General features: G+C 42.7%; 1 protein-coding gene across 1 annotated transcript; it reads right to left on the bottom strand.

Moving 5' to 3' along the window:
- Nucleotides 1–345: 345 nt before the first annotated feature.
- sh3bp5lb (SH3-binding domain protein 5-like, b) lies at nucleotides 346–15,133 on the bottom strand (the record flags this gene model as incomplete). The annotated part of the gene is made up of 6 exons (XM_080013167.1): nucleotides 14,825–15,133; nucleotides 8,741–8,803; nucleotides 8,177–8,305; nucleotides 4,220–4,381; nucleotides 1,390–1,563; nucleotides 346–987 (listed from the first exon to the last, which is right to left on the bottom strand). Exons 1-6 carry the CDS (start codon nucleotides 15,125–15,127, stop codon nucleotides 346–348), a joined length of 1,473 nt encoding a protein of 490 aa, XP_079869293.1. The 5' UTR covers nucleotides 15,128–15,133.
- Nucleotides 15,134–15,281: the final 148 nt, after the last annotated feature.

The raw sequence follows: 15,281 nt of genomic DNA, 5'->3' as shown, positions 1-15,281 counted from the left end.
GCATTGATCAAGACATTGTCGCATGTTTTCTTTTCATGTGATATCATCGCAAGTGCCTCACCGTAGAGGGGACAGACCGGAGCCGAACATGAGAACTACACGTTTCACGATGGGGGTGGGTGCATGTGACTGATCTCTCTCTCTCTGCCATTTAGTCTTAATTGCTCTCATGTAAAGCAATTCATTAATGTGCGCCCGGCGGAATTCCTGCCCGTTTTAAATTCTCCACAGCTTGCGTGCGATTGCTCCATTCAGGGATCCATTTCTCCCACGGCCTCTTCATCCCTCCCCCGCGCCAAATTCCTCCTCCTATCCTCCCCCTCCCGCTTTGACCGCCAGCTCTGTTCATAGGCTCACACTCCTGTGGTGCTGTTTGACAAACCTCTCCTGTCTCTCTTTACCTGTGGCATCACTATCCTGCACAGGCTGGTTCGCCGCCTTCTCGGGGGGCCTCCTGCTCCTGTCTTGACCCCTGTCATCGGCTCGGAGGGCCCTCTCCCTCTCCTTCTCCGGCTCCTTCTCCCTCTCCTTCTCCTTCTCCTTCTCGCACTCCTCCCCGATGATGCTCCCGACATCGCTTAGGTCGCCCAGATGGCCGACCGAGTCGCACTTCTCCAGGTCCGAGGCGATGGTCAGCAGGCTGATAATCGAGGCCGAGTCCGAGGCGGCCTCCTCGGCCCCCCAGCCGGACTCCCTGTGCCTCTCCACCCACCTCCTGGTCTTCTCCCCGTCGGCCCAGGCGCTCTCCAGGCTCCCCGCTCCGGGACCGCTGCAGCCACCCACGTGGGTGGCCACCGTAGCCCTGACCTCCGCCCTGACTTCCGCCTCCGCCCCGACGGGTGAGCTGCGGCCCCCGCGGGCGATGGCGCGCCCCCTCTGGGCGTGGATCTGCTCGCTGATCTGCTCCAGGTTGCGCAGGGCCACGGAGTACCGGGTCTTCACTTTGGACACTCGCTCCTCCAGCTGCACCACTTTGGCCTTGTGTTCCTACAGAACAAGCATTTTCTGGACTCAATTATAACTTCTCTAACTGCAATTTCAACCTGAGAAAAGGTAGACAGTATTTAAACATATTTCCCCAGTCGATTTTCTCTCAACCGATGTGTTTTTCTGATACTCATTATGTCATCAGATACACATTTACATACAGCCAAAGTAGGAAAGTCACGCCCACCCATGGGAGCTGAGCTGTCTTTACATTAACCTTTTCAATGTGTGCCTGTATTTGGCTTGTGAGCAAGTCAGTTCATGAGATCCTTAGTTAAAACTTATAGTATCATTAAGGGTAATTGACAATAAAAACAAATGTCTGAAGGAGGAGTTTGGTCCATCTTTGAAGCCCTTAATTATCATTTCACACCCTCCGCCTCGGAAACCCCATGTATGCACCTCCAGGATGTGGTTGAACTGCGCCTTCAGCTCAAAGTACGGCTTGGACTTGAGGATGACCTTCTTGAGGGCCTTCTGCAGCGTCTGGACTCGCGCCTCGGCGTCCTGGCACAGCTGGGTGACGCGCTGGTGCTCACGCTCGCTGCGGAGGCGCTCCTCCTCTGCCTCGTTCACCTGGCCGGGCGGGAAAATTCCGTAAAATAAAAACAAACAAAGCAGTCGCACCTAAGCCCGTAAATAGTGCCAGCGGGCACCTTCCTCTATTCCCGTGAATGTTATAGAACTGCAATAACAAAATGAACACTTTCTGTTTAATGCGGTGGGCGAAACGGCCGTAGATGATTCTCCTTCAGACATCTACTGGGTATATTCCCACGTCAACACAGGCAATAAATATTCATTAGAAGGCACCGCAATTTTTTTTTATCTCAAAGGAAATAAACGGAACAGACTTATTTTTGTTTTATTCTGATGAATTGATAATTTTGTGCAAAAGATTATTCTGCGATGTCTTCAGCTCCTTTTCTTAGAAAAAAATAGCCCATTCTCGGACTTTCATTGAGTGAAATAGAACTTTTCAAAGAGAGCAGCATGCGCTCTGCACTTTGAAAGAAGACGTTTTAAGACATCTCTCTTTTTTAAGAATTAAATTTGTTTTGGACCGTTTAAAAGTACCACTGCTATCACGTGATTGATCTTCTTGTTTTCAGAAAACATATTCGGCAAGCTTCATATCTCAGATAGAAATCAGGGTCAAAAGAAAGAAACCTTGAGAGACCTTAATTATGTTTTATTTTCTTCTTTTTTTTTTTAACATTTCCCTTTTTTGCCAGTGAAATGTGTTCATCCTGGGCGCGGCTGTAAATCTTTTCTTAAAACCTTCAGTTAGGTATTCTATGAATACTGTGATATTGTTTCCTAAAGTTCTCATTTTACCAATGGGTGCGTGGGTGGTCTGTCAATGACTGCATTCAACCTTGATCTCATGGAAAACGAACATTCATCATCATGAATTCGATTTGATAGTGTCTGATATTCCCCAGGGTTCACGGTGCTCGAAGGCTACATGCTATACAGCTGTGTTAACTGGCACGACAAAATGCACATGCTCATGTTATTGGAAACACATTTGTTTCACAGCTTGCTAAGGGCCTGATTTTACCTCGGTGGACAGTTGAGCTCTCTCAGCACTGGCCAGCTGTATCAGCAATATTATTATTGATGAACTCCTCCCCTTGGCTCGCAAGTAGTCAATTTGACTGTGGTAATTAGGTTATTAAAAGGAGCATGCGGTGTCAAAATGGAAACAAGAGTGGTCTCATCCTGTGGTGGCTCACTTTTCAACTGAATGGCATGTAGAGCAGGGAATACCCAACACTGAATTAGAGATATAGCATTCTGTAGTCACTGTGATAAGCTGTCCCCAAGTGAACGCCGAAATACCAGCCAGTGTGTAACATCCACGCTATTGACTGCGCTGAAACTCTAATGGACTGATTTATTACGACACAAAGTCACATCTGTGGACATTACTTTGTCCGTTGTTTCACTATTAGTTCACTGTTGATGTGGTACTTAGTGGGGGCTCTGGTAGGCTGGTGGGATTGTGTTGTGGAAACTGAGATGTGTCGAGGGTTTTCATGTCTGAAAAGCTCATGTGTAAAAAGAGGTTTCTGTTTCTATGTACAGTGGTACCTTGAATTACGAGGCCACTAACATACGAGTTTTCCGAGTTACGAGCCGTCGTTCCGTCAAATTTTTGCATTGGTTTGCGAGCAAAAATGTGAGTTACAAGGAGCGAGCTTCAGGTACGCCGCCGCTAGTTGGCATGGCGAGCGAATCCGGCCAGCATCCTGCGTCTCACTCCTTCACTTCACGTGGTTACCTGACCGTGGAAGCATCGCTTTTGTGTTTTGTGCTTGCATTTTGTGCAATATTTTAACCATATTCTAACCATGGGTCCTAATAAAGTAAGTGCTGAGAAGAAGCGGATGATGTCGATTTAATTAAAGCATGAAATCACAGAAAAACATGAGCGATTCTCTTCGACATTCTCTAGTATTATGTTTTATTATGTTTTTATACAATATTTGTTATTTATAAATACATTTTTCTTATTTAAAAACATGTCACAAAAAAAAAAAATTTTTTTTTTTTGGGGCTGGAATGGATTAATGGCATTTCAATTAATTTCAATGGGGAAAATTGATTTGCTATACGAGCAGATTGAATTACGAGCTCTGTCACGGAACACATTAAACTTGTAAGTCAAAATACCACTGTACTGTTTATTGTGAAATGTTTATTTACTTTGGTAATAGGTACATTTACGTTTGTCATTAACAGGGCTGGGAATCAAAAATGGATTGATTCTGAACCAGCTCCAAATGACTTATTTTACCAGCGTCGACAGCCACCACAATAACTGTTCCTCTTGTTGATGCTGACCATCTGGAAGTTTGCTTTTGCATATATCATACTTCTTCTTCCTGCTCAATCAAAAAATTATTTTGTCACAGACACAGACAATTTGTGCCAGGCACAAGTTGACAGACCCTGGTTCTTACCCCTACTGATTTAAGCAGTAGAAATCTCTACGGGAAAGCTATAAATTGGATTTGTATGGAGAATTGAGAATGGCATAGAAATGAGAAAATAACAGATGACACACAACCCTAATTATTAACCGATCATGGTTTGACGTTTGAGCTACTTTCTGCATATTAATCGGTTTCATCTCGTTCAGTTGGTCATCCTGCTGGAGGCTGGTGCATTTTTACATCTTGCCTTGCATGTATTGTATTTCGAACATGCTGTGGTGTTTACCCACCTTGGCGGTGGCGTGGTTCAGCATTTCCTGCCAAGTGGGATCCAGGGTATTTCTGTCTGCCAGGAGACCTTGCTCCGCCACGTAGACCATCTCTCTGGCAGCTGTGTGCATGGAGACGGCTCTCTCATATCTCAGAGCCGCCTTCTGAGTCTCCTGTTGGGCCTGGGGGGAGCGAGACAGACAGCGGCTCAGTGAGAGGTGTCACTAGCAATCTAGCTGGGAAGAAGACGCTGACAACCAACTTTTATATCGAATGAGGGTGTGGAGAACTCTCAAGGATTAAGGTATTGGTAGAGGACAGACCGTCTTAAAAAAGAAGAAGAAAAAATGATGCTGACAGCTGATCACATGGTAAAAATCTCTCTTGTCTGGTCAAAGGTTTGAAATATAATACTTTTGCCGCAAATAGACATGCGCAAGCACGCATGCACGCACACAAACACGCACACGCACACGCACACACACACACACACACACACACACAATATCACCAAAAGAAAATAGTGTGATTTCAGTTAATGCACTTCTCAAGATATAGCCAAACTTTATGTTTTGGCTCTAAGGAGAGAGCCACACCTTCACATCTCTTAGACACGTTATTTCACTGATAAATGATGTTATGACAGACACCACTACGCCAGGGAGCACCAGAGTGTCCTGATGGGATCATAAAACCGATTTTTATGATGTGTTAGATTGGCTTATCACATTGAGAATGCAGGTTACAGCAGTGCAATATCTTTTCGTGAGGACTAGATATGATGCACAACGTTGAGGAAAATTTTAAAAAAGCCACCGTATTAAATGCATTTATATTTTTTTTCACTGGCAGAAATGCCACGCTAGTCAAAGTCCAGACTCCAGTTCAGATCCAGATGCAGAGCTTGTGGGAGTGCACTCACGATCCCAGTCAAAGCAACCGAGAGGGAAACTCTAACATTTTAATTGTCAGTTAGAAGAATCGCTATTTTAGATGGGGCTACCTGCATTGTTCGTGTCATCAACGATGATATGTTGCTTTTAGGCCATGTAACATGCTCTACAAGAATTGTCAGAATGTGTGTGTGTGTGTGTGCATGTGCATAAACCCTGAATATCATATTGTCACAAGACTCAGGGAGTTATGTCCATGCCCAAGAGGAAGATGTGTCCAGGTTAGTTTGGAAGGAGCCGATAAACCACAAGGTGACTTATACTCGTGGAAAAGGACACGGACAGCAGCTGTGTTTTGAGACAGCAATGGGGGGAGTGGTGGGGGGGGCGACCGGGAGGGCAGCCGAAGTTTAAGGTCACTGATACAAGATTGATGACTGCTTTAGCTCAGGGCGCTGTGATAATTTATATGACGGGACGCCGTGACTTGGTGGCCTCGCTCGATCGCTATCATGACCTCGCTGGGGCGGCTGTTTTGTGGACAGCATAACCAACGGCAAGTGGAGAAGAAGTGGCAGTTTTGCGTGGGCGTCCACACAAGCGCGGACAGTAAAGGAACGTCTGTATCTCTGTATCTTTCCGCTAGTTTCTGATCTGCTCCTTCATACGGTACCATTGCGAATGCTTGCGTTAACCGGCTTGGATTCACAACCCATTATTTTGCTTAATTGTTTTTCATTAGACCCTTGCTCTTAATCCTCACAATTTTAATTAGTTCAATTACAGTTTCAAATTATCCTTGACAATGTTGATTAAACATGACTTGCATTTATGCCCCATTTCTTCAAGGGTTAAACATTTTTGGCAATCAATTATGATCCATTAGAGGGGGATGATTCAGTCTGGGCAGTCGGGCATGAGTGACATTACGGAGGGTATAATATGCCATCATTCAACGCTTCTCCATTGCGCAAGCTTACATAAAGTTATTCCAATAAATGTAGGCAGCATCAATTTTATACTCTTTAACGATGATCATTTATTCACCTGAATAGTCATTTGGAGGAATGCAATGGTACACGGTATGTTATCGAACCGTTCGGTGCACCCCCTACACTTCAATAAGCACATGTGAAACACGGTATGACGATATCACGGTAGTCCACGGGACGTGTTGGCACAGTGTACGGCTGTGGCGTGTCGCATGGGCACGGTGTGTCGTAAGTCACGCTTCCTATTGAATCCACTGTTGGGGCTCCACTGGCCACATCAAGGCCACATTTTTGCCCGAGGTCTATTTCTTTTTTCAACTGCGCGAAAAAGGCTACGCAAGCTCATTCAATAGAAACACGAGACAAAAGAAATAGAAATGTTTTTGTAAAGAGTGCAATCGATCAAGGTGTCCAGTCGGAAAATAACTCCATGAGATGGCCGTGTCCCACATTATTACGAACTTCTCTGCAGAATCTCGCTTCCACTCACACCAGGCACTCGCCTCACTTATCTCTCTGTCCTCTCCTTCCACACTTGGACTCTCCGCTGGGAAACTGCCCCTAGACACCTGGGCAAGTTACCCACTATCCTGGACACCTCCAATCAGATGAACTTATGCAATTATGACAACCTAGCCACCAATCAGCCTTGACCCCCGTCTCCCACTTCCCCCCACAATCACACACAAACAGCGTTACACTATTCATTTATAGCAGACTACTTAAAAATGTTTTACACATTTTTAATTTTTTTTATGTATGTATTGAATTGTATTGTATTGTATTGTATTTTTTTCATACATATAAAGATAACAAACCCCTACCGTTACCGTGGCCCAAAATCCATGATACATTCCTTACCGTGGGTATTGCACCCTTCATGTTCCTCATTCTACATTTTATCCAAATAGTGATTGGATCGTTTTTTTGTCAATGTCAATTTGCATAAATAATGAGCCTAAGGGCATGACAGTAATCAAAACACCAAGTTCTATCCTATTCAAAAAAAAACATCATGCTTGCTGTAAACATTGGGAGAATAGATGCATATATTTATTTTCCAATCTTTTTTTCCTAACTCAAGCACATTGTGTACATAGACACACAGCTATAGACATGCTCAAAAACACACATACACATAAGTGAAATGTATTTTTAACGCCAGTTGAGACTGTAACTTTGATAAAGGGCTTTACAGGCCAACATTTAAAGGACAGTTTGATGGCAGGCCCTAACCGTAAGAAGAAACCTTGAGTAGATACCATCTTCCCAGGAGGGCTAGGGGTGTGACTGTTGCAGTGATGGAAGAAATACGGCCAATAAGAAGAGCAAAACGCAAAAGTCAATTGAGAACTAAAAATTATCCATAGGATCGTATTAGTAGGGGAGAGAAATTAGAAAAGAAAATCAAAAGGACACTGTGTGAGAGATCCTAAGGCATCAGCAAGTAAACCACAGTAGCGAACAGGATGGGTTGGTAGAGATATGGCCTCACAAGCTTGCACAAATTAACAATGTCCTGACATTTTAGCTGATGCTAAAACGTCAGAGCCATCCTTTTCTATTGTGCCTTCTTGCTCGGCCTCTGACAGAGCGTGTGATGCTCTGATAAAGACAGACAGCAGATAATCTAAGATTAAAGGGTAAGAGAATATCTCTGAATCATTTATGACTTAAGTGATGGTATGGAAGAGAGGGAAAATGATATTTTGATAAATATTAAAATGGGAAAATAAAAATGGTATGAGGAAGAAAGTGGTCATATACTCCAGTACTGTAGGTACAATGTGTTAACCCTGATGACTGTCATGAAATCATCATAAAATGATGATTGTGAAACTGAAAGATTGTAGGAAACTATCCATGTACAATTTATAATATTATATGAGCATGGTTGTTGCTCCTATCTCATACTTTACATCACAGAATCTGATTATCACTACCCTGTGGCCCTGAGAATCATCCCACGCCTGTGAGATTCCTGATCATCTTCAAACAGTTAAAAACTACAAGGGTCCAATACAGTATTAGTAGTAGGAATGATATCAACAGCAACACTCTCTCACACACACAAACAAATAAATAAATGTACCTCTTTGGCAAGCCTACGTGCTTCATAATAGGGCCGGGCTTTCTCAATGCATGTACCAAGTTGGGATCCCTGCGCATTGAGTTTTCTTGCAGAATCTGTGAGAATTCTCCTGTAGCTTGACCTGGCATCCTAGGAAATATGATTCAAACAACAAAGATACACACACAGACACAATGACTTCAAATCAGAACAGATGCATACAACCTATCTTTGATTTTACGTTACATATAGGACCCCTACAGTGACAAAATACCATCAAAAAGCGAATGTATTTGTTATAGGGTGCTTTCACACTTCACAGTTTGGTCCGTTTTAATCAAACACTCTTGTGCATTGTGGGTTGTTTTTTAGTGTTTGTGATTCACGCAGTTACAATGGATGACGACAGCAAGCGCATGCAGCAAAGTGCAAACGGTGACTTCATTGCTGATCGTGTGAAAACTGACCGGACCTAATGACAAATGCAAAAAAGTAGCAACTTAAATCAGACGGAATCTAGCAAACTACATGTGTGAAAGTGCCCTGAATGCGAGCATTGTGAACAGGGTCAAAGAGGTCACTCACATCAAGTTGCAGTTCCAGCTTATTGATCTCATCGCTGGCTTGGTTGAGATGTTCGAGCTCTTCCTAGAAACGGAAAAGAAAATATATGTTTAAAGAAGATATAAACAAGGTTATTGCCTTGACACATCCTTATGAATCACCTTTTTGTTGCATGATTTGATGTACATGGAACAATACACACAGGTAGTTTCTGTTAGATCTACTTTGCTTCATGCAGGGAAATACATTTGCCAAACCGGAACTGAGAAGGGGCCCTCTGAGAAAGGAACCAAATACGTACTCCAGAGCAGGGTCCATTAAGGAAGGGTTTCTTTAAACTCTCTTTTGCATAGACACCCGCGTTGAGTTTTTGGTTAATTGCCCAGGCTTATTTAAAATGTCGTACTTTACAGTACATGTAGCATAGCAGCTAGTAGTGGTCTAAACCCAGACCATGAAGGTGTGGTTATTTTCCTAAATTATACCATCACCCACCATCCTCTCATAAGTCATAACAACTAATAAGAATTTAACAAATGAAAGACAATTCATTAAAGATGCCCTATATTTATATTGTTAGAAGCCTCTATTTTGTTGTGCAATTTTCCCTGTCACTGGAACCACCTCCTGGGAATTTCCACAACAAAGAGAAATTACCCAACCAAAGTAAACCAAAGAATGCTGCTCTCTTGGGCTTCCCCAGTTGTGTGGTAATTCTTGTCGTACAGTAGGGCGTACTCTACACATCACAGTGCAGTCTGTTTGTTAGCTTCTATTCTGCGAGAGTGCGGGCAGCAGACTTTACCAATGATGGCACCAGAATTGATCATAGATAATGAGTGAAACCAACTGGTTCGACCAAAAAGGTGCGAAATACAAAGCACAAACGGGGATGCCCACAATCTAAAGAAATCCCCTGTCCATGTCAATATATGGTCAATTAAGTGATGGCAACCCCAGGCCGGAGCTCATAGCTAGTGCGTTATAATAATCTTTTACAAAGTACGCTTCAACTCAATAAAATATTATATATTTTACAATATGTCCACTTGATTTGTCCACTTGAGAGGGCAGAACAGAGTACAGGCATCTTGTGAGAAATCCCGGTACGCCAAAGAGTAACCTGTAAAAGTGCCGGTTTGTGTACCAGTGAGTTACCGGCCCACTTCGAGCACTGGTAACAAGTTGGGTTTGCTATTTTACCAAATAAGGTTTAAATTTAAGTTTAAATAAAATCTAATTTTGCAAGGATGTTGAATTGGTCAATGGTAGGGCAACCCTGCATTTTATAAAAGGAATGAAAAGCGAAGTGATCATGACCATTTAGATGACAGGGGTCATAGTAAACTTTAAATGATACAAGGTAATGAGCTTCCCTGGCATTTATTGTTTACTGTGACCGCTCTATTTTACCAGGTCAAATTCATGTACATGTTAATCTTAGTTCATGTATAATAATTATATAATGTCGTACAGAGCAATTGCAAACAGCAATTGCACTTCAAAGGCCCGGGCGTAATGAAGTCAAAGTTTTTAAGCATTAAAAGTTTTTAATGTTCTTCCAAAAAGTTGAATTTATCAAAACTGCCCAATGACATGATTTTGTTTGTTTGAGAGATTCTTGGGTAGCAGTGTCGAGTCTGTAAGAAGAATAATAGCAATGAAAAAAAGATAAAGGGCAGCTGAAATTTATCCATGGCAAAAATGGAGGGGGATGTTTTATTGGCCAGAGAGCTAAATGCATAAGATGGTGAGGAATGTAAAGCACTAGACATGAGAATGCTCTCAGAGAAACCGTGGACAACTGCTTGTGACGGCTGATCATGGCTCCTTATTTCAACTGTGAGCTATACAGGTGTTCAAACTACTGGCTCCACAGTGGCTCACAGTTATGTTAGCTGACTAAAAGGACAGATCAAAAGGGATCACAAGATAAGGTCAATAAATTACTTGAGAGTTGCTGGAACCTAAAGGGGGATTAGAAAAAATGTAAAACAACCCAAGGTAGGCAGGTTTTTCTGAAGTACGAAGAAAAAAAAACAAAAAACAGAACTTGGCGGACTCGTTAGCGGTGCCACCTTTCCAAAAACTAGATTCGCCGTCAGAACTGCCCTGGTCAAATGTAAGCGTTGTTACTGTGAAGTGGAAACACGGAAGAGCAACAACAGCTCAGCCACAAAGTGATACAACAAATCCAACAACAGCAAAAACAAAACAATTGTGTTTGAAGCTACCTCTGGATGCAATATCAGCACAAGCACTGTTCATGAGGAGCTTCCTGAAATGGTTTTCCATGGCTGAACAGCCGCCATGCACAATACCAAGTGTCAGCTAGACTGGTGTAAAACTCACCAGGATGGACTCAGGGGATATGCATTCTCTGGAGTGATTAATCACCCTTTGCCACGGGGCTACCCAATGGATGAATCTGGGTTTGATAGATGCCAGGAGAACACCACCGGCGCAAATGTATAGTACTAACTGTAAAGTATGGCAAGGGAAGGAAAAAAGGCCTGGGCCTGTTTTTTGATGGATTGCGCCAGGCACATGGATTATTAACTGTGAAGCGCTGGTTCAAGTGGTGATTTTCAGGTACAAACTGAAATGCCATGTGTCAGAACACAACAGTCAACAAAATTCCTTATATAACTCCTCATAGTTACCATGCCGCCATCGCTATCTTTGTACTAGACACACAGGAATGAAACAAGTATTGACCGTGTCTTTATCTGGGTAAGGTAGACAAAAAACACATCAAAAATGAGCATCCCTTTAATAATGCTTGTTTAATTTGCATTACATGGGTTTACAAACACAAGACTAACCCATAAAATAAATCTGATAAAAAGCCCAATACATACATTAAAGTGGACCTATTATGCTCCTGCTTATACAAGTTAATATAGGTCCCCAAAACATATCTTTGGAGTTTTTTTGCTAAAAAATACCACTCAGATTATGCATTAGAATCATTCTAACATACCTCTAAATCCATGATGTTCCCGACACTGTTTAATGGGAGGAGCCACCCCCTGAGGCCAGGAGTTCTATCAGCCAATGGTTTGAGCACAAGTTCCGGGTCCTCTGGTTTTCATTGTATTTACTCTGTAACTTTCACTTACTTCACCTTACCAGTCCTCCATCTGTTTCTGAACAAATTTAAGGCAACAAATAACAATCCAGTTGCTGAATCTTCACTCATATTAGATGTACAAGGCCTCATTTAAAAGTTAGTTCAGATTTTTGTTGTCCCGCTTCAGGCTTGTTGGACACCGACACCGCGCGGCGATTTTTTGTTTCATGTAAACTTTGGAAAATAAACTCAATAAATACATGTACAATAAAAACACAATTTTTATTGGTTTTGTTTGGAGAAACGCACAGCGGAGCGGATGGAGGCAGATGACCATATAAAGAAATCCGTGACAAGCTGATGCCAGCTTGTGCAGAGAGCAGAAAAAAAACCTTTGAAAACAGGAGTTCAGTACATTGTCTTTAGTTTACATCATTATTTTACACTTTGGCCACATCTAATATGAACATCCAACACTGAAAATTATATTTATATGACAGAAAACAAGGAAAAGCATCATAGGTCCCCTTTAAGTTTCACTTAGCATACTCAACTTCATTAACAAACGTACACAATTGTAATGCTTTATGAGGCTTATAGACTTATTCTGGTTGCCCTTGTTTTTTTTGCTTATTGGGTCATGGCCCTCACTTCACCCAGGCAAATGTTCATGGCGTCCCTGAGTAGCCAACTGTGTTATTTCAGCTGTTTTAATGTTGATCCACATTACAGGCACTTATCAATTGCTCAGTCACACTTGGAAGTGCTCTGTTTTGTGAAGTTGATTACAATCACCATAAATGGTACAGGATTCATTAAATGAATTATTGCATAAAAGTCTGTGGCAAAATTATAAATAATGCTATATATATATATATATATATATATAACCATACATTATCACAGTCAGTGATCTTTGAAAATTTTATATTGGTCTGTTGGTTTTGTGACATTGTCCCGTACTCAGACCTTTGCCTTCCCACTGCGGCGGATGAAGCACATCCAGTTTCCCTTGATTCCTGTGATGGAAAAAGTGAAATGTTAAACGGCACATAGAATTATGAGGGTTCTGTTAAGAAAAGTGCCATCCTTATTATTTATTCTCGGAGAGTGGATAAACAGGTCAATTTTACACGTCATCACACAAGCATGAACAGACCGTTACACTGTCAACCTTAGTGCTTTCAACCTCATTTTGAATCAGCATGGTTTCTATTCTACTTTATTATAGATGGACAAATAAACCTCTGTCATTAAGCCACTACTATCTCTATGTGTTATAATCAACTGAAGCTGACAAGCAGCATTAGCTAGTCTATTGTATACTCAATTGGCTACTTTGGATGTCTCACCCACTTCACCATTTATTTTTATTTATTGTTTTTTTTTTTTTTTATCAAATTTTACCAGTTCTGAAATTCTGTATAAAATCATGGTAAGCTTGCATGGCACTTTACCTCTTCTATTAACGAGTTGAATCCTGTTCTTCAGAGTCTTGCTTCTTCTTTTTGCAAAGTTTGTAGTTTCAAATTACAGGACTTCAGATAAAAGCGTTTGGGTTGTCTTGGCAACGGGATAGCACCACCAGGAGATAAATATAAATATAAAAATATAAAATTATCATGTCAAAATCTTTTCGGCAGCTGCTTTAATATGGTATTGTCAAAGTGCGCGCTGAAAGGGTTCAAGGCAATATGAAAGCCTTCAATAGTGGATGAGTCTAGACATTGTGGTTCAATTCAAACTACATTTTTAAGAGCTGGACCTAATAAATGCACTTTATTATCATCAACCAAAGTTATATAATGCTACAGTTGGATAATATACATATACTGATCAGCTATTACTTTAAAACCACTGACCGGTGAAGTGAATTCTCAGTTCTTGAAGTTGATCTGTTGGAAGCAGCAAAAATGGGCAAGCATAAGTATCTGAACTTTGGAACTTTGACAAGGGCCAAATTGTGATGGCTAGACGACTGGGTCAGAGCATCACCAAAGCGGCAGGTCTTCTGGGGTGTTCCAGGTATGCGGTGGTTAGTACCTACCAAAAGGGGTCCAAGGAAGGACAACCGGAACCATGGGCGCCCAAGGCTCATTGATGTGTGTAAGGAGCGAAGGCTAGCACGTCTGGTCCGATCCCACAGAAGAGCTACCGTCACACAAATACTGTAGCTGAAAAAGTTAAGCTATGATAGAAAGGTGTGAGAACACACAGTGCATCGCAGCTTGCTGTGTATGGGGCTGCGTGAACTCAAACCGGTCAGAGTGCCCATGCTGACCCCTGTCCACCGCCAAAAGCTGCTAAAATGGGCATGTGAGTGTCAGAACTAGACCATGGAGTAATGGAAGAAGGTGGCCTCGTCTGATGAATCACATTTAATTCTAGATGATGTGGATGGCCGGGTGCGTGTACGTTGTTTATCTGGGGAAGAGATGGAACCAGGACGCATTATGGAAAGAAGGCAAGTCGGCGTAGGCAGTGTGATGCCCTGGGCAATGTTCTGGTGGGAAATATTGGGTCCTACTTTGACACGTACCCACTACCTAACCATTGTTGCAAACAAAGTACACCCCTTCCCTTCATGGCAACGGTATTGCCTGATGGCAGTGGCCTCTTTCAGCAGGATTATGCGCGGTGCCACACTTAAAAAAAACAGGTCTCAATCCGATCGAGCATCTGTGGGATGTGCTGGAACAACAAGCCCGATCCATGGGGGCCCCACCTCGCAACTTACAGGACTTAAAGGATCTGCTGCTCACGTCTTGGTGCCAGATACCATAGGACACCCTTAAAGGCCTTGTGGACTCCACGCCTCGACCGGTCAGAGCTGTTTTGGTGGCACAAGGGGGACCTACACAATATTAGGCAGGTGGTTTTAATGTTGTGACTGATCGGTGTATATACTAATAAAATGAACATGCAAAACGTGTGTGCACCCTCTTGTAAAATGTTATACAACGTAAATTAAACCACAATGTTAAAAAATAAAAAAGCCATATTTTGATCTGTAATGGTGTGTGTGTTCATGCCTGTATTCTTGGGTCCAGCTCCTCTTCGTATCTTCCACCTCCCTTTGCAACATCATCATCATCATCATCATCAGTCCTTTTCTGGGGAACAGCATCTCCATCATCCCCACATTCCGTCTTCATCTTGTCCGCGGTACCGGCTTCGCCCTGCCCGTCCCCTCCTTCTCCCCCTCCCTCTCGCAGAACGCCCTTGTTGTTGCTCTCTCCCTCGCTAGCTTCCCCTCCCGGCGTCTCTTCCCGCAAGTCGCCCGCCGCCGGTTCCCCAGAACCGGACGGGCACTCACGCGAGGTCCCGGGCTCCATTAGCGGCCTGCTGCTGCGGCTCGTGTCGTCTCTGGTCTTCAAGCTAGCCGATCAAAAAATAAATAAATAATAACGACGCCGCGTTGAAGTACTCGTCGTGCGAAACCAATGTCCAAAGCAGCCCCAATGTACATTGTAATATTTAGAATCTATA

This window comes from Zeus faber (assembly GCF_960531495.2).
Source record: "Zeus faber genome assembly, chromosome: 1".
Taxonomy (NCBI): domain Eukaryota; kingdom Metazoa; phylum Chordata; class Actinopteri; order Zeiformes; family Zeidae; genus Zeus; species Zeus faber.
Note: the sequence above shows the minus strand (reverse complement) of the source record. Positions and strands in the feature narration are given on the sequence as shown.